The 22,162-nt window shown below is 40.7% G+C and overlaps 1 protein-coding gene across 5 annotated transcripts in view; it reads left to right on the top strand.

Annotated features, from left to right (window-relative positions):
* The window catches only part of zbtb46 (zinc finger and BTB domain containing 46), a 65,689-nt gene extending 46,353 nt beyond the window's left edge, over positions 1–19,336 (top strand). For 3 of the 5 annotated variants that reach the window (XM_030139735.1, XM_030139734.1, XM_030139736.1), the window contains exons 4-7: positions 1,984–2,265; positions 7,556–7,884; positions 9,300–9,342; positions 9,455–12,177. In XM_030139735.1, coding sequence (XP_029995595.1) covers positions 1,984–2,265; positions 7,556–7,884; positions 9,300–9,342; positions 9,455–10,263 — 1,463 coding nt within the window. In that variant the 3' untranslated portion in view covers positions 10,264–12,177. Of the gene's footprint in view, positions 1–1,983; positions 2,266–7,555; positions 7,885–9,299; positions 9,343–9,454; positions 12,178–13,108; positions 13,285–14,914 lie in introns of those variants that run through there. The other 2 variants (XM_030139738.1, XM_030139737.1) reach the window with 2 other exon arrangements.
* The last annotated feature ends 2,826 nt before the right edge of the window (positions 19,337–22,162 follow it).

Below are 22,162 nucleotides of genomic sequence, written 5' to 3'. Positions count from 1 at the left end.
GTGTTTGTTGTTGGCCAACAACAGATCTATGTTATTGATTGACTCCTGTGGCTGCTGGGCTGCCCACTGAAGGAGGGGGCAGAGCTCTAATGAATTCCTGCACCTCATGCCCCTTGCGCCAACCCCTACACCCCCTCCTTAATTAACTTTGTGTGTGTTTGTGTGTGTGTGTGTGTGTGTGTGTGTATGTGTACTGTAGATGCACGCATGTGTCTTTTGTGTGTATCTTCTCTGCTTCCTCCACAGCTGAACACCCCCGCTTTTATACTCCCCTGCCTTTTTTCCCTTTCTCTCTCTCTCTCTCTCTCTCTTTCTGCCCTGTCCATCTTTTCTCCTACTTCATCTCCTCTTTTGTATCTTCTACATCTACTCACTCGTACTTTGATTGCTGCTGATTACTTCATATGTATGTCACTCTTATCAGTCGTGACCCCCCCACCACCACCACCCCCCACCCCATCCTCAGTATCCCACTCAGATCTCTTCACCTTTCAGATTTAAGCGTGTTTGTGCAACTGTGCATACAGAACATGTATCCATCCGTTTGATGGATTTGATCTGTGATCATTTGTCTATACTGAGCATGAAAAATGACCGCGTGAGAGAGAGTGAGGGGAGAAAGGGAGGGAGGGAGAGTGGTCAGTGTTGACCCAGTAGGCTGTGAAGAGGCTGTATACCCATCGGTATTCCAGACGTAGAGGCAAACTACTGTCTCTGTCACCTTGACTCCCCTGCAGCAGACGAGCACTGGGCTGCACAGGAAATACTTAGCACTACCTGACTGTAGTTACAATGGACAATAGGCCTATTTTGTTCTCTTGCCCCCCTTTTTATTTTTCCACTCCTCTCGCTGCTCTTCTTTTCCGTGTGTTTCTGTTTTCTGCACCCCCGCATCACCCCTGTTTCTGTCTCACTTTGTTTATTCCCCATTAGCTTTAAATGTGATTTCAGCTGTCACAGTGCTTTGTGCAATGGTAGACGTATATATTAGGATGTCAGAAGGTTTCTGTCCAGAACAATCACACATAATTATGCACACACCCCCTTAAGGCAACTTGCAAGTCTGTATTAACGTTCAGAACTGTGTGTGTGCGTTTGTTTTACGTGTAGACAAGCTATTCTTTGAAAGTCTCTAAGCCAGTGTTGTGTATTTTTGTCTAAGTCTTTGTTAGAGAAAGCAACCTGTCATCAGTTAAATGTCAATTAGGAGGCAATGAAAGTGTGTTTTTGTCTTCGTATTTGCCTGTGTATGTTTGTCCATGCCTGTCTGCGTAAGAGTGTCGAGTAGGGCTGTCGTCAGCCGTGTGGTCTGACAGTCTTGTAGATCTACAGTGGAACCTCCTGCGACATGTCTACTGCTGACAGCTTCTCTACACACTCCGCTTTCAACGATATATACACACACACACACACACACACAAACAGAAGTAACGCACACACCATGTCTGTGTCTGCTTTCTTCTTTCTCACTGTCTCTTTATGATCTCCCTGTATTTTGGTGACTGGTGATGATGAGGTATGTTAGGGAGTTGAGGAGAGAGAGAGATGAATCAGAGCCGTGACGTGTTGGTAGTCACTACCGAAAACACAGGGTGTAAACTATGACTCGGCTGAGAGGTTTGAAAGAATCGGTTTAATATGCTGTTTTTTTTGTATTTTCACTTCAGGTGTGATCATTGTCAGGTGAAACCATTAAATCAGCAAACTGACAAGTGCTACAATATTCACTTTTTTTTTCTCCTTTCAGTTCTGTTGACGTCTGTTCCTTTGTGTGTATTTTGAAAGGGCTTCATATAATTTCCAGTCAATAACAGGCATGTAATGTTTCAAACAATAGTTAAAATAAGACTCTGAAATGTACCCGTGACCACCTGCTTGAATTTCCCTGTTTTATTGTGTGTTGTCATGAAATTAATTAAAATGTCCCAGATGATCGCTGCAAAAGGACAGCAGAGCCTCACCCACCTTCTGCCTGTTTTTCAGGGGCAGACGTGACTGAACCCAACAGCTCAGACAGCCGTGGCGAACGTCTCGACTTCTTCCTCAAACAGGAAGAGGCTCTGACTACAGAGCCGGGCTTCCTGGGTCCCAACGAATCGGAGGAGGCAGGGGCGGGAGCCGGCGGCGGGACAATCTCATCGGTGGCCAATCTGAAGGCAGCGCTGATGAGTAAGAACAGTCTGCTGTCATTGCGGGCTGAGATGATGGGCGATGATAACCCCTTGCTGTACGAGTACCTGCCCAAAGGAGGACACTCCCTGTCTCGTAAGTCACTGTTCAGTAACACCGTGCGCACACACTGGTCATTAAATGGACACACAACTAGACACACACCTCATTAACCCTAATTCTAACTTCCTACTCAGGTATGCACAAATTAAAGTATAATAGTGCATTTTGGAGCACCTGCTGGTCATCTGTGAGAAATAAAACATACAGGCTTGACCGCTTTTGACATGAGTGTTCTCTGCTGCAGAGTATTTTCCATCGTCAGCTTGTATTTGGTTAACATTGAATGTGATGTGTGCGTGTGTTGCCACTTCAACGCATCGCAGGTTTGTGTGGCATTGCCGGTGATGACTAGTCAGCAGTGACTCAGTGAGAGGAACATTTTGCTGGGATCGCTCTCACCGTTGTGAGAAAATTTGTTTGGCTTTATGTGACAGTTTCTTTGTGCGTATCAGAGGGTGTATGGCTATATTTCACAGCAGCAAACTAACACAACAGAACTGCAGTGTTATGTTACTGACTTACTTTATTTTTGCACCAAAAATTATGAAACACTTTGCATTTTTGAGCAAGAAACCTTTGCAACTGAAATAAATTAAATAAATAAATAAAATAAAGATTCAGTTTCAACTGTGTGGAAATGAAAGCTGTATTCATGTATGTTACTGTATGTACATGTGACATATATGTTGTAGACCTTCAACAGCTTACCTGTGTTTGTTAAATTGCTAAATATCTCAACAGAGCACTAGCCTTTATATTGACATAAGTGCTCCAACCAATGCCTTCAGTTTCTTAGAGAAAACAAATTTCTAATTACCTCAATAGTAGATCAGTAATATCGTTATTTGTGCTAAAGGGAGTTTTTCAATCAGCTATTTGCCTTCCAGCAAGGGTGTTAAACTGTCAGTGTGTCTACGTGTATATGTGTGTGTGTGTGTGTTAGCGTATATTCGCTTGAGTCCATGTCCGCGTGGGCACATTTATGTGTGTGTCTCGTGTGTGTTTGTGTTTCTTTGCTTTTACTGGCTAGTAATTGGATCTTTTGTCCCGAGTTCTGCTGTCTTTGTGAGCGGAAGAAAAGGAAGGAAGGGTACAACTCCAAGCCTAGTCATGCCTTTTGAGCTGAGCCCCACTCACCTACAAAATAAAAGACAGGGCCAAGACTGAATAGACTGAAATGCATGTTCACTGTGGCACAAACGTGCACACGCTTGCACATCACATCACCCCTTTTGTGTAAGTGTTAAGTGTGTGGGATTGAGATGTTTCTGTTGGCTTAAAGAGGAGAATCAGATGCTGTCACAGCACAGATAGACAGCCTCACAAGCTGCAGGAAAGAGAAGAAGAGGCTTTTTGATACACACTCAGACTTTACAGATACACTCAGCCTTGACTATATGAATAGAGGATTTTGAGAATTCAGAGAATGTTAATCATTTGCTCCCTTCACAGAAAAAAAAACATGTTGAATAAGTCTTATAGCTGTATTTCAGTTGTCACTAAAGAAACCTTGGGGAGGTTTTTGGTTAGCCAAACCCTATTTTAAAGTTTCTACACAATGGGGTTGGGGAAATGGGCTTGTCTGGATGGCCAACAACCTCCCCTCCCTCCCCGGGTTTGTCCCTGTGTCTAAATGAGGACAGAAAATAAACAAACACTGTACCTCAGATTACTGGGCGGAGGATAAGTCAGCCTGGTTTGACAAATCACTGCTCCTTGCCTCCCTCCCTCCATTCAGCCCTCTTTCCCCTCCTCCTGTTCTCCTCCCTACTTCTCCTTCACCCCTGCTTAACATCCTTCCTGTCCTTTTTTTCCTCTCGTACTCCCCTCCACACAATCCCTCCCTCCATCTTTTCTCCTTCACCCCTCCTTAACACTCATCTCTCACACTCTTCCTTGCTCCCTCCCATTCTGGACAGCTCCTGCAGTTCCTCCTTATTTGTCTTGCTCCTGTCTCTTTCCCCCTCTTTTACCTCAGCTGTGGAGCATCAAAGTATGTTGGTTTAAAATCCTGGGAAAGTATTGATCTAGGCAGAGAGGAGGTAGAGCAAGGTCACCTGGCCTAATTCAAGGGAGACCACTGAATATCAGCTAAAGGCCTTGACATACAGCTTCTGTCTCTGCCTCCATCTTTCCTCCTCTCTTTTTCTCTCTTGCTGTATAATTGACTGTTTAATGAAATGTTTTCCTAAAGATTTATACTTCCAAAATAGACCAAACTCAGAATCAATGTTCCGTGGTTTAAGCATTGAGTTCCTTTCTGTCTTTACATTTAGTTATTCAGACTCGCTTGATCCTCACTTTATCAACAAGGCATGTCTGCAAGTGTAATTCATATGCACAGATAGTCTGTTTGCATGGTCCATGGGCATCCTGCTAGCATGTGGAATGCCAAACTAAAGTGGAATCAGTCTGTATGTCAATCAGCCTCCCGAATCCAATTAGGATCATTGGGATTTGGCCCCACTACCCCTTTTGTACGTCAGACAATCAATGCCAGACAATGGATTTTGCCGGACCATCCCCGCGCACCTGTCCACAGCCATGGCCACCACATACTTACTGTAAGGAACATCCAATTAACTATGGGGATCATACTGACATTATTGAACTTTTCTTTCCACCACTTGGTCTCATCACTTCACATCTACTTTTTAAAATTGACTCTCAGTGGCTTCACAGCAACTCCCCGGAGGTTTAATCTTTATGTATGATTGTGACAGTAACTTCATCAATCTGGTGTATGTCAAGATCCAGATCTAAAATGGTAATCTGTAGATTAATGTCAAGGAGGTTATTGACAAACAGGAAAAATCCACATTAAATATAGAGTTGAAATTACATTACAGCATCTGTTTTTTTTTAATAGCGATTTAAATAAAGTAATAAACAAAGCTAAAACACCAGAGGTTATTGTTGGAAAGGCATCAGTAAGCACTTTCCTCCATGTCATGGAGTCATGGAGAGCACAAATCCCATCTGTCTTTTTCTCTTAACAGACTTATGTTTTATTTGGTTAGTTCTTGGCAGGCAGTCTCCTTAAAGCTACAATTTGCAAGATTAGGATTAAAAACCGAACTCCAACTATCAGTAGCAGGTGGTAGCATTTCAAAGTCTATTCCTAACAAGGAAATACACACATACACGTTTGTATTGGTTTGTTTCTTCATTAAATTACCTACATTTGATAGATAACTGGTGATAACTTTGCAGTGTTAGCAGCAGTTAGCAGTACGATATCACTATATAGCCAGTTTACCCATGTAGACTGAACATTGCAAGTTTAGCATCAAACTGAATTCTTTGCGTCCAGTCGGGAATGCCACAGTAACTCTCCATGCTACTTGAGCTATGAAAGTACACTTTTGCCCATAAAGTTGTAATCATTTTTTTTTCTTTTTACTTGTTTTCATGTAATGATTGCGGCAACATGATTTATTCTTGATCAATAAAGTGTAACTGGGAAATATGAAATCATTGTATGTGGTCAAAGGTGATTACATATGTGTATAAATAGAAATAAAAAGAGGAATGTGTCTGGAAATATTATTCCAACTTTATGGTTAGCAGTGTATTAGTGATATATGCCTCTGACACACAAACAACATTTGGGTTTTGTACAAAGGTATTCTGAAGAAAAAACAGTTTTTCAGATTTATGCTTAGTTATGATCTGACAAACTGTTTATAGCGTTAATCTTAAACCTAAAAAAAAATAAAAATAAAAAATTACATAAATAATCTAAATTTCAATTACTCCAACTTCATGGGCAACAGTGGAATATTATAATGCAGGGCATTTCAGTGCTAGGTGACTAGCATGCTAACTTCAGTAGAGATGCTACACAGTACATTGAAATATTTAGCATAACATTAAAACTACTATTTCATTACATTCTGTTAATTATTTCAGTTTGATGTTTGAATTTTTCAACTTCGAAAAAAGTACAAACAGACACTTTAAACTAAATGTTTCACTAAACTGCCAAATGTATATTTCTTCACATTGTTAGTAAATTTGAGTTAATTTCTGAATATTTAGGCTGTAGTTTAGTTCTTCTGCTGTCCTTCTGTGTTAGCGTATGTAACTCAGAGACTCCCCATCAATACACAATACATAGTGTTTTCCCTCTCTGTTCCTTTTGTTGCTTTGCAGTGAGTCAGCCTGCTGTTATTTGTATACAGCTTGCCAGAATTGACTGCGTTATTAACTGAGTGAGACAAGATTGAGAAAATATCTAGTTTATCTTCTGGATTTCGTCAGAGGGCTTTAGTTCACTGTGTACACATATATTCCGGGATAGTCTTTCCATGGGAAGTTTGGACTGCCAGAACTCCATTTGTTAATGAGCTGCTCCCTCTCACCTGTAGCTCATCCCTTTACTCTCCGTCTCCATTTCTTCCTCCTTTTTAATGTTGTTCCTCCCCTCACTGCCAGGGTTGGGGAAGAAATGGGGAGTTAAGCATTTGTGTGTGTTCTCAGTAAGTGGGAGTGAGGAGTGTCGGGCGCGGTAGTTTAACATTCCAGGAATCCGTCCATGGTCAAGCCTCATGGTTGTGTGATTCTGTCTGTTGTGCAGAGGAGGGCAATGAATGGCTAACCCACTGCATAACTCCGAGACATTCCCCGAAATGCTGCCCACATGCACTCATACCCGCACAGACAATCACACATAACCTGCGATACATTTGCGTTGATAAATATGCACTTTAAGAGGAAAGAGATACGCATTGGTACCAGCTAATGGTGATATTAATGTAGCAGAAAAAGCTTCCGCATGAATAGTGATGGAGCCAAAGAAATCTGAAATTCTTTATCCAGCGTGCCTTAACTTGTTGCTGGTAAATATCTTACATAGTCGATATAGTCGTCCTTTACCCTGTGTGTACAGAAAGTCTTCACTTGAGCTGCAAGATGGCTCCTCTCCAAAACAATCTCCCTCCACGCTACAGAGGATCCTCAAGCCCTCTCCTTATATGCATTTACTCACTCACACAACACATGCACGTTCTCTCACAAAACACACACATGCTGCCATCCTCTGTGCACGCATGTGGGTGGTAGGAGAAGGAGAGCAGAGGAGCGAAAGAAACAGAGAGAGAAAGAGAGAAGAGAAGCCCTAACCCTTTCCCCTCGGCTGGTGGAAAGTGAAACTTCAGAGTTTTTCTTCCTCCCCCTCTCCATAGTGTTTGATAGTGTAGCACTGGCAGCCTCTGTGTGCCCCCCTGCCCACTCTCTCCCGTTGTGTTCTGGTGGCCAGCTGCTAGCAGAGTTGCAGTTGTACGTGAGTGGGTGGGTGAGACTCGTTTCCTGTGCTCCTCAGGGCTCTGCTCCAACAACTACTGCAGCACACTCCGGCCAGGGGCCACGGGGGCCACTATTCATAACAAACAGGGGGCTGGCTCCTCGCCTCCTCCTCCTACTCCTCTTCCTCTTCTTCCTCATCTTCTAAAGTCACCACCACCACTACTGCCATCATCATCAGCATCAGCACACAGCCCACCCACTCCACCCACGCCACTGCACCCCTCTGAGCCCCGGCCCCTGGAGGCCCCCGGTCTGCGGGCTGGGGCACCCTTACTGCGCACAGAGGAGTTGGACATGGAAGTGGAAGAGGCTCCTGAGGGCCCGGAGCCCTCCACCTTGCCTGAGGTAAGCACACCGGGCCTGGATTAGCTCCAGGGCGGAGGCTGCTCTCTGGGTTCTGCTCTTACCGTCAAATAAGAGTTTCACATGAGACTGAGAGGAGACGAGCATCCAAAGAGCAGCTTTAACCCTGCTTCTGCGAATTACTGAGGGGGTTGAGTGGTGACAGCATCGAAAGCACTGTGGTGGGAAGTGAGGTTGAGGGGAAATGGGGTTAATGGGCTTATTTTTCATCATTGGAAAGTCCTTAGAAGACACGAGCACATCATCGCTCAACCCCTCTCAGAATCTCCTTTTCTGGTGTGTCTTTTGCAACACTGGGAAGAAATGCTGTCTCGTTTTGTCTTTTGTTTGTCTCCTTTTTTCTTGTATGTTTGTTTGTTTGTTTGCCTTCTCTTCCTTCTTCCTTTTTGCTTTCCAATTCTTCACCTTTGTCTCCTTTTTCATACAATATCATAATAAAGCTAGACCCGTATTCACTTCAAGCAACGAGTCGTGGCTCAGCATTAGCAGTAATGTAGTTTATAGTGGTAACATTAGAGATGACACATCCAGTCACAATGGCAGCGTGCGCTAAGAGATGGCAGATAACGGGCAAGGTAGAGATGAGACTGAGTAGAATCAATACTAGTAGACAATGAGAGGTTTGCTCTCGCAGCCCAGGAAATTGTTTGTTCTGTTCAGTGTGTGTGTGTGTGTGTGTGTGTGTGTGTGTGTGTGTGTGAGAGTGTGTGGGCGTGTGTGTGAGCATGGCAGTATGAGCATGTGTGGATGTGAGTTTTGTGCCAGTATGTGTGTGTAAGCTGTGTGTGCGGGTGAGTATTTAGGAGCAGCATTTGATTTCAGTGGACCTGCCTCCCAACAAGCCTTCCTATCTCTACGGACAAGCCATCTGTTTGCCCAGTGCATGGTGTTCTGTTCTTAGAGAAGAGGAGGAGGAGGAGGAGAAGGAGGGGGTGGAGAAGTGTAGGGGCAGAGGAAATGGGTGGGGGTGAAGGAATGGCAGGAGGATGGAGTAGATGGTGGATGGATAGAGTTCAGATGGGATATAGGAAAGGACAGGTTATAATGCACCGTGCAGGTTAGGTGAGGGTTAATTACTTTAGAGACAGATCATATGAATATTGCTGTAAATGTAAGTAATTGTGTATACTGTAAAACATCTAGTAATTTGTATTAATAAAATCATTTCTCTTTTCTGTAATTTCTGTATTATATGTGCCTTAAAATCACCTTGACCTGTCTTTTCTGTTCAGTTTTATGTTCCTCTTTTCTCTGTTGGATGGATTTCTTATATGTGTGGAAAAAAGCTTGTCTTTACAGCTTCTCTCTCCAACCTGCCTGCTGCATGCTCCGACAACATTCCATACAGACTGTACCAATGTGTGTATGTGACATAACGGGATGTTTTGTGCTTGCAGGAGGGTGAAGAAGACAAAGAAGACATTAAAGAAAACGGCACAGGTATGGTTTACACTCTTGAGTTGAAACATGTCATGTCTATATAACAGAAGAAAGATCTGCTTTTGCACCTTATCTGTTTTCTCTCACTTCTCTTTCCTTTTCAATATCTCAGCGTTGGAAGGTGACCAGTCTCTTGTCGAGAGGGATCAGATGGCTGAAGGGAGCTGTGCTGGTGGCTTGACTATGCCTGCGTCAGTGCCTGTGGCTGGATTTGGATCCAAAGGGGTGATGGCACTGGGTGGAGAGGCTGGATCAGGGGACAGATTCCTGCCAGATCCTGGTGCCTGGCCCTCAAAGGGGTTTGCCTGCACCCTGTGCAAGCGGCTGTTCAGCAGCCTTGAGCATCTCAGGGAACATGAGTATCACCACACCCTGACTCTAATGGCCTTGTCCCTTGACTGGCCAAGCATAAACCAACAACCCACCCAGCCCCATCATCAGTCGCAATCCCAGCCTCAACACTTCCAGCAGTCTTTCTACCGCACGGCAGGGGCGGAGTGCACGCCAGCACGCTACTTCTGCTCCCAGTGCCCTGCCAGCTTCACCCTCAAATCCAATGCAGACCGACACGAGAAGACCATTCACTTCAAGAAGAAGCTGATGCAGTGTGTGTACTGTCTGAAACACTTTAGGGATCGCACAGACCTGCACCGGCACCTGTCCTCTGTGCACTCTAAAGAGAGAGGGTACACTTGCCCGGCCTGTGCCAAGGCTTTTAGCACCCAGAAAAACCTGGCGACACATGTTAAAGTGTGCTGCCAGGTGGGGACAGTGCCAGGGGGTTTGCCAGGGACAGTGGTCGGACTAGGAGACAGCACTGGGATGGAAATGTCTCAGGGAGGGTTTATAGATTCACTGTGGCATTTGTCTCACGAGGTGAAAGTTGAAAATCACAGTCGTAGTATCAATGTGGAAAACTGAGACTGGATCTACGGACTGCAGGCTCACAAACGCACAATCAAACGCATCAGCAAAACAAATCGTCACAAGTTGTATGATCATGACATATGTAGTGTGTGGATAACTGAACTGAGAAGGAAAGAATTTCTTCCAGATTTCTGTAAATATTTTAGTTTTTTTTTTTAAACCTGTGAAATTTTATAAAATTATTATTATTTTCTAAGGATGATTTGACATGAGATGGTGCACATCAAAGATGCACAGGTGCTATGCAACATTGTGTTTGAGCAAAGTTTTGACTTAAAGTATGTGTTGTAATGTTTTTTTTTTTCTGGGTTTATGAGTAATTTTCGTGAGCACTGACTTGACCGATGAACAATTACTTTCCACGGTGCGGCCAGGTTGAGAGATGGGGGGTGTTTTTCCGTCTCCTCGACCTCAACCACTTGTCTGCCTGTATGTCGCCAGTCGCTAGTCTGACTAACCTCTTCTCTCCTTTTTAGGCAGAGAGATCTCTATCTTTGTGTACACCCCTGCATTATGGGCACGAATGCACTTAGACACAGTTCAGATATACCTGGCTTTACTGCAACTCACAGCCCACACAACCACACCACCTGCAGGAAACTCACAGTATTGCAACATGTGGGGAGAATAAAGACTCAAATCTGTTGAAAGGCTTTTTATATGTTGGTTTTTCATGGCAAATATTTAGAATAAGCTTGAAAAAAATCTACTTTTCTAAAAGGAAAAACGAGTCTAAATCAAATCCTAACCTTAAGACTTCCCACCACAGATCCGACTGTTGGTGTAGCCCCCACAGAACATGTAGAAACGTGTCCTCAGTCCCCACTATGACACGATTACCTTCAGTCAGTGTTGTCAGATCAGTGCAGATGGAGGGGTTGTGCCGAACTAGACAAAGCACGCTAAAACAATAGGCCAGTATGCTACTCAGATGGGGGTTGGGTGGTGTCATTTTCTCTGTTGCTGTCTGTGTCTGTCCACATCTGTGGGCTCTCTAATCTCTAAGTGTGGCTGGAGCTGGACAATAATTGGTCCTTCACGGCTCCGGCCCTTCTTAACCCCTGACCCTTCATTTGAAGAATTGGGGGACCAGAGGACAGACGGCCTTTAAACCAGACGAGCTACTGATATCAGTGCTGAAAACATAATGTACAGCGGTGTGTTGGTGTGGGCAGGGGATAAAATGAGGGATCAAGGGAGACAAGTAGGAAAATGCAGGGAATTAAAGTTAGGTGGAGGCTGTGAGCTCGCGCAGGCTGCAGGATATTGGAATCAGCATGAGCACTGGCTTCAGAATCATTGCTAATGTAAATTCACACCAATGTCTGCCAAACATTGTCTGAGTTTACAGCAGGGCTTTACTCTGCAGCAGTATAAAGCAAGATATCTTCTTTTCTTTTCAGTTGTGGGGGTCTGTTCTTATTGTGTACACCTATAATGTGAATATTACACCCAAAGGGAAACCATTCACCTGTACTTCCCCTCTCATATCACTCCAGTGGTTATGATAAAAAGCTATAATTTCTATGTTTTCTGTAAGCGCAGAACTAGTGTCTACTGGGAATCCATCCCTACGCTGTTGTATATAACAGGGATGTCCCAAATGCCAAATCCCTCTAATAAAAAAAGTCCCATTTCTCAGGTAGCACATTCTGTTCTCGCCAGTAGCAGAGAAGTCAGGAACTAATCAGGAACTCCCGTGTTAAGCTCTGAGGAGAAATGGCTGCTGTATGGTGTTTTTAAGTTTGTGTCTGTATTGTTGTAAGCAAATTATTTCATTTTGGATTGTGTTTTTTTTTCGTATTGAAAAACCACATATTGTACATTAATATGTACTTTTCTAAAACACAAATGAAATTCTGCTTGTAGTTTTTAATCTGAAATTAAACTGCAATGAAAATGTGAAAAGTTTGCTGCGGTTTTTCTCTTTTATCCAGGTGTCTGTTTTTTAAATTTACACATTTAACATCTCTTTCTTTGTTGTTGCATTGTACATTTTCACACTATAAACGCTCTGGATAAGATGCATAGCCTTTTGTGCAGTTCATGTGTACTTGCGTGATTTTTTTTTTTTGTTGATGTGCTGTCGAGTGTTTAATCAGAGCCGAAGTCGATTTGCAAATGGAGGTAATTATATTGTACCACCTACAACCCTTTACTGAGTTTTACCCCTCCTTTATGTACAGTAGATGTGCAAAGTGAGTGTTTTGCTTGTGTGCTCATAAACCCAGTCCCGATCTTTCCTGGCATACATGCCTTGACTAAAGTTTCTCATTGACTACACACACACACACACACGCACACGTACACATACACACAAAGCCAAACATTCAGTCTGTTTTTGTATAAGGCCTTCACCTGGCTTAACCACCATTTAAGTGTAGACCTTGAGATAATTGGCTCACCAGACTTCTGCACAAGATTGGGATGTGGTATTAAGATGAGTAGTGTTTTTGTGTCTCTTATTCCTTTGTGTGTGTGATTGTATTTTCCAGCCTTCAGCCCTCCTGCCACTGTCTGTGTTTGTCTTTCTGTCTGTGTTTTTGCTGTCCATAGCAGAGACCTTGTAGAACAACTAAGCAGATTGACTGTTGTGTCGGTGTTTATAGTATCTCTTTGCCTTTATTGCTTTAGTATGGAGGAAGAGCTGTTGCCAGGGCAACTGTAGCTTTGACTGGGATTGGGGTGGCCATGGGAATTGATGCTACATTTCTAGACCATGCCACTAATTAAATGTAATAACTGAAAAGTGACATCTGGGTTTATGTAAAAGAGCTTCATTCAATGCTAATATTCTTCTCTTTCTCCTTCTTCCTTCCCTCTCTCTTTTTACCTACAGTGAATGACTTCACGGTGATCCGTAAAAAGTTTAAGTGCCCCTACTGCAGTTTTTCTGCTATGCACCAGTGCATCCTGAAGAGGCACATGCGCTCCCACACCGGTGAGAGGCCCTACCCATGTGAAATCTGTGGGAAGAAGTTCACCAGGAGAGAGCACATGAAGAGGCACACACTGGTGAGTGCACTAGGGGGTGGTAAACCAAACCTGAAAGTTACAATCATGACATGTCTGCTTTAAAATACCAAGAAAGACTAAACCCATCTTATTTATATACTAACGTTATTACTATGACATAACATGAATATTCAGCATGTGAATGTGAATTAAATTTTTGTTGATTTTTTTTAACCCCGTAAAGCCTGAATCATTAAATCATTGACACAAAATACCAGTTCTTTGAAACTGGAGCCTTTATTTGTCCTTCTGAGCTACCCCAAATTTATTTTTTTCAAATATTAATTTCCATGTATGAGTTCCAATTTTGTATCATATTTGATACATCAGGTCTCAATGCTCAAATATTATTATTTTTGAACAAAAAAAAACAAAAACACCATAATATAACACAAACATGTCTAACAAATTGGTAATTCCTTTTCAAAACTGGCAAAGTTCTGCCTCCTTCCTCATTAATGACAATCTTGTAGTGTCACTGGAAAGGCCTCTGGTGAACGAATTCCTCCCCCCCGGTGGATTATCCATGTATTGCATGAATCTAATTGTGTACATCAAGATTTTCAAGAAAAATATAAAGAGGGCTTCAAAACTCATATATCAATGATACGTGTGGCATTATAGGGTTAAAGCAGTGGTTCCCAACCTTTTTTAACTTGTGACCCCATTGTAACATCACAAATTTCTGGTGACCCCAGACATTCAAAACGGAGAAAAGTTTTTGCTAAAGTTTATTTATTTTTGATCATGTAATAGTTTGCTATATTATGCTGCAAATAAACGTCAATTATAGATGACATTTAGTCTATATACTGTATATTATTATGGACAGAGGCAGAAAAGCCAGGTGTAGATTACTGCACAAAGTGAGAATTTTATTTTCCTTGAACAAACAATAACTCAAACTATGAATTATGAAAGAGCTGCAGCATCTGAAACTGACCACAATGAACACTTGACAGATAAACAGCACCGCCGTGCTTCAGTTTCAGCTTCAGTTTGTCATGTTTTTTTTTTTATGTATTGGGATTGTCTCTCTCAACTCACCATACATTTATATTAGTAAGTTGTTTTTTTTTTTTTTTTTTTTTTTTCAATTACTAGAAATTTCAGGTGACCCCATTTGAATTCCAGGTGACCCCACGTGGGGTCCCAATCCCAGGGTTGAAAAACACTGGGTTAAAGGCCAAAATGATTGTGACAGAGGGAGGAAAAAAGCCGATCATTACTATTAATAAATTAATATCACTTCCAACCTTAGCAGAAATCAATCTCTAACTTCATAGAAAAAGTGAAGAAAAATCGCTCTTTTTTTTTTTGTCTTTAGTTATTTGCCTTGGGCCAATATTGTAAACAACTTTTGCCTGTTACTTATCATAAATGGTTTGTGAAATGGTAGATAATGTGTAATGTGAAAAAGTTCAATAAATACCCAGTCTGGTCACATTTCTTCTGGAGTCACATCACATTGGTTTTTATCTCGTGGTCAAAACAGGATGTCCCATGATGCCACACTACATACAAATCTGAATGACTTATTTTGTTAGTGTTTTGAGACAGATCTGACAACTGTGTCTTCAATGAAGGTGTGATGTAAAATTTGTGATTTGATGTGTTTTCCATCCAACAGGTTCACAGCAAAGATAAGAAGTACGTGTGTAAAGTGTGCAGCCGAGTGTTCATGTCGGCAGCAAGCGTCGGAATCAAACACGGCTCCCGTCGCCATGGCGTCTGCGCCGATTGCTCCGGTCGGGGCATGGCCGCTCTGCTGGACCACAACGGGGAAGCAGGTGGAGACATCTCACCGGAGGAGGAGCTGTATCCCGGTGATCGTTTCCACGACGACCAGGCAGAGTGTGATGGTGACGGAGAGGGGGAGGAGGAGATGATGGTGGAGGGCGACGGGGAGATAATCGGAGAAGGGGAGGAGGAAGCGGGGAAGTGGAAAGACTCAGGGATGACCGGCGAGGCCCACAGAGCACTGGACAATGAGAAGGAGGAGAGCGATTCCTCTGCACAGGAGGGGGAGCAACAGAACGGTAGTGAGAGGGACTTTGCCTGGATCTCCTAGGATCTGTCCGACTCCTGGCTTGTGGCTTGTCGACCAATCTCTGAAGATCTCTTGCGATCTTTGAGGCAGAATCTTCTGCTTTCTTTACCCATTCGTCCCACTGTGGGCAGGCCTTCCTTTGAATGGAAATGCTGTAGGGTGACGACGCGCGACAATGATCTAAAACCATTATATTACATTATTAGGCTATTCGCAACTTTGATTGCCACTGTAGAAGAAGAGTGGTCAAAAGATGGTGCAAGTGAAAGGCTTTTTCTGCTTACCTCCTTTACTTCTGATGCAGTGTTTTTGTGTTTCCTTTTCTTGAGGGTTCAGGCCAGAGTCCAGTAGTTTTATACTCTGTCACAAAAGAAATCAACGAGGACGCTGCCAAGGACACGGCCAACGCTATAGACCGCAACTTTGTATGTTTGCCATCACAATCACCATGGAAACCAAGGTTAGTGTAGGGAAATGGCCAAGAAGGAGGTGTCGTGGTCCCACCTCGGCTGTAATGTTTCTGGGGAAAAGTGAAGGGTCTAAATCTATTGCAAAGCTACATGTGTCAAAGGACCGGGCAGCCCGACGGCACACTGTTGATGCAGAGTCCTACTGCCACAGACTTGCACTTTAATGACAACTGACTCCTATTGAAGCCCTGAACCCGTGGTTTACATTTTTGATCTGACCTTTACTTACCTAAACAAATCGGTGACCGCACCTACCTTTAAGGATATACTCTATGTCCTCCTGACTGTTATCACGATATAGAAATCACTGAACCTTTGTGCAGATTGCTGTTTATATAGCCTATGCCTTTCAGTGGATTCCTTAATCTTTTCTTCGCTTACGTTTACCACACGGTTTCTATTGATCCATTCCAACAAATACTGGAGATTTGTCAAATGTATATAAAGGTTTTGGGGATTTGGAAGGGGAATGGCGTGTGTGTGTGTGAGGCAGAGAGAGACAGAGAGAGAATGTAAAAGACTTTTACGGTGTATGTAAAAGCTATCCTCTGAGATACAAAGTGGACATGTTTCCACTTCTGACTGCAAAATGAACACAAGCACACATTGGATCCACATCACATGACCAACACTATTAACTCTTTCTGTCTCTCTCGGTGCGCGTCTCTTGTTTCTTTTCGGTTCAGTTTCTCTGACACTGGAGGTTGTGGTGATAGGACCTGAAGAGGGGCTACCTTCATTTAGAATCACCCGGTTTTGTTTTTTTTTTTTGTTTGTTTGTTTTTTTAACTGTTTGTTTTTGTTTTTTGTTTTTTTGCCCCGTCTTCAGTCAATCGTGTAATTCCAATTTCAGAACACAAAATATGCAGACTCTTATTTTTCTTTTGGTGACGTGTTCTCCGAATTTGCAAGGTTAAAAGAAGAGGATCAAAATTGTGCTTGAAATTCAGAGTTTGATATATGTAGAGAGTGTAATATTCTTTTTTCTTTTTTTTTTCTTTGACAACTATTTATTGAAAACATGTTTGTGGATTTCAGAACTTTTAAGAAGTCATTCCCTCCTCTCTCCATGTTGTTTGGGTGAAACAGGATGGGTGTTTGTATGCAAGAATGTTTGAGTGTCCAGTGTCAAAAAAGTCTAAATTGATTTCTTAAGATTATTTCCATGTTTTCGGCAAAGTTATTGACAATTCAAGTGAGGCAGATGATATGTCTTATTATTATGATTATCAGAACTATGATTACTGTTGTTGATGTAACTATTATTAATTATTATTAAGTGCTGGATGCTAAGCTTTATTGTGTGTTCTTTTTTGATATTTTATATCTTGTATAAGAAAAAAAAAAAAGCTTTTATACTTTGCCTTGTTGTGGACAGCAAGCCATGGGGCTTTTATCAACCTTTTATTGTGCCAGTTTACGCTTTTTCTGTCGTATTTGCTTTTTTACCAAGGGAAAAACAAATTCACCTTCAAACTTCTCTGTTAGATATTGATTGAAACATATATTTAGCACACGCTTTTGCATCAAAAATGTACACTAATTGATTAATATCAAACCAAAAACAATCTAGTACCTTGTATACATGAAGTGCTTTTGTTTCACAGTCTGTGTGTGCAGGTGCTTTTGGATTTATTGTTGTGGTTAACAGTTTTATTGTTGGGTTGTTTTTATTTTATTTTTGGAAACCTGTCACTATTTGTCACAGTTTGAAAAGTGCACATGTTATGGTATTATTGTGAATATGAAGGGCTGTGTGAACGGACCGGCAAGCGTTTGAAGACTGCATTATAAAACCAGACTGATTCTTTTTTTTTTTCCCCAGTTCCTACTGTCTCACGTTTCGCAAAGACACACAATCAAGTAGAAATCTAGCAGGCAGACTGAACGCTGCATCTTTACGACAGAAAAGAGGAGTGCGTTTGCGTCTGTGTGCTGTATTTCTACCTGCCAGTTTGTTTTTTTAACTGGCTGCTTCATTTAAATAAAGGGAAAGCGAGCGCTGCAGTAGTAACTCTGGGAAACTCTTTGTTGCCAATGCTGGTTGCACACGTGGCCTCTCTACTAAAGGTGCCATGGACTGCACTTCCCATCAACCCCCCCCCCCCCCCCCCTCCCATCCCATCCCCTCCCATCCCAACCCCCCTTCCCCTATGAAAAACTGTCAGTACAATGCGATTTGTGATGCTTTCTTCATTTCAACTGTTTCTATTTAATTTGTATTATTTATTGAGTTTCTTTTTGACCCTTTTATCAAATAGTTATCATTTTTTGGGGGTGGAAAAAAAAAAAGATGATAGACAATGGGTTGGATTTTAATGAATGTCAATGGTGGGTGTGGAAGGAGCCCATGATCAGTGACAAATCTCTGTCCTGTGGTGCTTTTGTGGCCACTGAAAGACATCTGGATGTATGTGTGACTCCCCGGCCTCCCGTGCTTTTCTCACAACCTGTACTGTATGTCTTCTTCCTCATACTGGGTTGTACTTCAGGAAACGTCTGCCATCAACCCCTCAATATGTGCCTCAATAACATTTCACCCGTGTGCTTGTGAGAGTGTTTGCTTCCATGACGAACAGCTGAATATTTTGTGTCGATGGATAAGAGATTACTCAAACATGACTGATCAGATTAGAGGTGCAAAACGTTGCGAAACGTGGATGATCAATTCCGAAGAGACAAATCAGACGGTTCTATTCTCCTTCCCACCGTGTGTTGATGACCTTTTGTGCCCTGATTCTGTGGTCTTAACTGCATGCCTGTGTTCATTTTGTCATACCAAAGTGATGTCTTCGGCATCTGCACACAACTGTCTCATTCCACTCGATGCAAAACTGGAACTGTTTGCTCTATTGCAGATGAATATGGGTATTCTTAGACGTGTACAAATTGCAATCCTCATTTAGCCTGTATAGCTTGACTCACACGTGCAAATCATGAAGCCATAGATATGGGTATATCTATATTATACTATATTTCAAAATTGGCGCTTTTTACTTTAGATTTTGTTCTTCTACTAAGAGTGATGTGTGTATACCTTCATATATATGAATTTATATTACTATTATATATTATTTATTTTCTCTCTCAAGTTTCAGAGGGTCTTTAATTTGTAAAAGGTCGCACTTGAAGCTTGACGTTTGTTTATTTTCATTGGGAATATTGTTCAATATGATACTGACTTTATATTGATGATTATCCTAAACCTGTGTTTGTAACAAAATGTGTTAAATAATCAAAAAAAAAAAAAACCTGTCCTGTTTTTACACCTGTTTTGTTTTGGGCAGATTAAGTGCTCTTGTGCAGATATTTTTTTGTTTGTTTGTTTTTTATTTTTCTTGGGTTGATTGTACTGATCACAAAAACATTTTTACAGTCAACCATGAGCCTCCTGTTTTGATGTTGGGGTTTGGCCCACCTGCCGTCCAAGCCTCTTTCTAACTTCATGTTTAGTGGAAGAATTAGCTTGACTATTATTTGCAAAAACCAATCAGTCTCAATAAATTTTGAAATTGCTGCTGTAAAGAAGTGACCGATGTGTGCTGTGTTTCTTCTTGTTTTTCATTTAGTGTTGTTTTTTTAATCCCCATGTGAGGGTTGATGGACTGTTGTGACCACTACTGTCCACTAGGGGGCAAAATAGATATATTAAAGTATGCAAACATATGTTAATGACTCCAATTGACTGAAAATTTTGCACTACATCAATTCATACTATACATACCAGAGGAAAATGTGAGTATTACTCTACTACATGGTAATAGATATAGAAAGATAGGTAATGTAAATATACAATAGGTAAACACATCATGCATGGTATCAGCACAAACAATAACACTTAGAAGAAATATATCATAATAATACTCCCTGTCACACGTATGTGATCACTAATTATAGAACTCAGAATTGTTACACAGCAACATATGACAATAAATAACATCAAAATCAATACTAAGAAATAATAATAAAGTTCAGAGGCCCAGATCAGGTCAAAGTATATGGATTTTCTCAGTAGTACAAGACACAAGCTCAGTGGGACTCTTATTATTACCAGTTTTTAAGAATATATTTTTGCTGTTGACATTTCAAGAAATATATATGAATGAGCTAATTTCACCAATCACCTAAACTTCAGGATAAAAAATTGTTGTGGTAAGGTACTTCCAAAAGTCTTCTATTACTGGAAAGTTCAGGTTTGACACAGTATCAGATACCCCCCATTAAGCTGAATAAGAGGTGGAACATTTTCTGTGGAAGATTTTAACCCTTTCGTGCATGAATTATGAAAACCTTAAACAAGATTTTTTTTTTCCTGAGTGTTTTTATTCCTCTTTAGGCATGAAAAAAACAAGGTAATTGATTTTTCTTTTTTTTTTTTTTTCCTGGACCAATTTTTCATGGAGTTACAAAAATGTCCACTCAGCTGGACACCATGCGTTTAATTTTTGAAGCACAGAAACATACATTTACTGACATACTGTGTGAAAACTATGAAATAAAAGCATTTTTATCCTCCTGAGACCCAGCAATGCATTTTTGTCCTCTGTAGGGGACAACAATTTGACAGTTTAACATTAAAAAATGCTGTCCATTGCAAAGGACATTCCATTAAAAAAAAATAGATAAATAAAAATATTTTTTTAAAAATGTATCTGAAAAAAACAAAAAAAAAACAAAAAAAACCTGTTGCATTATGCAGTTTCCAATCAAGACAATTGTTTAATGGAAAAAAGCTGAAATTTTCATTTTCCTAGGTCTCAGGAGATTAATGCTGCTAATCTGATGTTTTCTCACATTTTAACATACTATAATACTAGTTATTACTCACTCAGATATCATGCAAAAAAAAAAAAACTCTGTAAATTACAGTCTAATAACAATTAGCAATTGATTTAGATAAAAGAACAGGAAAGTTACAGTAATGGTCTGAATGTCAGTGTATGAGATGATGCATAAGCGGCCACTGCGTTGGCTAATATGGAACTAAAACAACAAAACCCATGAATATACAAGAAAACAGCTGTAGAATAACTGTCCACTGTAGTGACCACAATGCATGAAAGGGTTAACTGAATTTGTCAAGGAAAGAACACCAGTCATCATTGTCATAAACACATTCCAGGTCGAATTCCTCATTTGTTTTAAGTTTTTTTTCCCCACTACATGTATATTAAAATATCTCTTGTATGTAGGAAAGTTATTAACAAGGATGTTTAGCCCCTTGTAGAAGTGAGACTTGTATAGAGCAACTGGATTAACTGATGAGACAGATAATATAACAATTTAAAAGACTGAAACTCATCCAAATGGAGTGAAGAATCAGAACATTTCTAACCTGTTTTGTGAAGATGCGCTGATCATATTAGTGATATGCACTGATCTGCACTGACCTGAGGAGCACCTTGAATTTCGTCATGTGATGCCTTGTGCTAATATGATGACAATAAAGCTTCTTAATCTTAATATGTAGCTGTATTAATATGTATGAATCAGAACTTGTCTAACCTTTGTTTTGTGAAGATTAGCTGATCATTTTAGTGATATGTACAACTGAACTGAGACAACATTGGTTTTGGACAATTGCATTCTGAAGACAAACTATTTACACAAGACATCAACACATATTAAATGATCATCAGTCTCTGAAATGAATGATCCTGCATGAATCCATGAGAGCATTTTGTGTTAAATTTCAACCTAATTATATAGAAAAACAGTAAAGATCAGGCAATGCAATGGTATACAGGCCATTGTTTCTATCCAATATACAATGTATTCCTCCACATAAGTCAGTTTGTAAAATGACTACTTTTATGGAATACTTCGGTGCCTTTCTGACATAATACAAAATACATCTAAAAATACATAAATCAATAAATACCTGTAACTGAAACAGTGAGGCTTTCATATATTTTAGATCCATTAAACCTAAAGTGAAACATTTCAAGCCTTTTCATTTCAATTTGGATGAAAACAGCTCCATGAAAATTTCTAATTCTGTTGAACAATATTAAAATATTTCTTAAGATTACTAAAAATGAAGGATTTATAATATTTAACATTTTAGTTTTCACGTAATAAGTCTAGAATATATACACTCATATCTCACTTTCTAAAATAACAGAAAAATATTTTACTTTTCCATAATATTCTACTTTTTTAGATGCACCTATATATGATCATATGTCTGCACTTACTAGATAAGATAAGATAAGATAAGATAAGATAAGATAAGATAAGATAAGATAAGATAAGATAAGATAAGATAAGATGCAGTAATATTAGAAGTAAGGATTAAAGTAAGAAATATAAGCAATTATATAGAAATATATATAAAGTAGCAGCCAGTAAAAACAGT

The sequence above is a fragment of the Sphaeramia orbicularis genome, chromosome 7, assembly GCF_902148855.1.
Source record: "Sphaeramia orbicularis chromosome 7, fSphaOr1.1, whole genome shotgun sequence".
Lineage (NCBI taxonomy): Eukaryota > Metazoa > Chordata > Actinopteri > Kurtiformes > Apogonidae > Sphaeramia > Sphaeramia orbicularis.
Note: the sequence above shows the minus strand (reverse complement) of the source record. Positions and strands in the feature narration are given on the sequence as shown.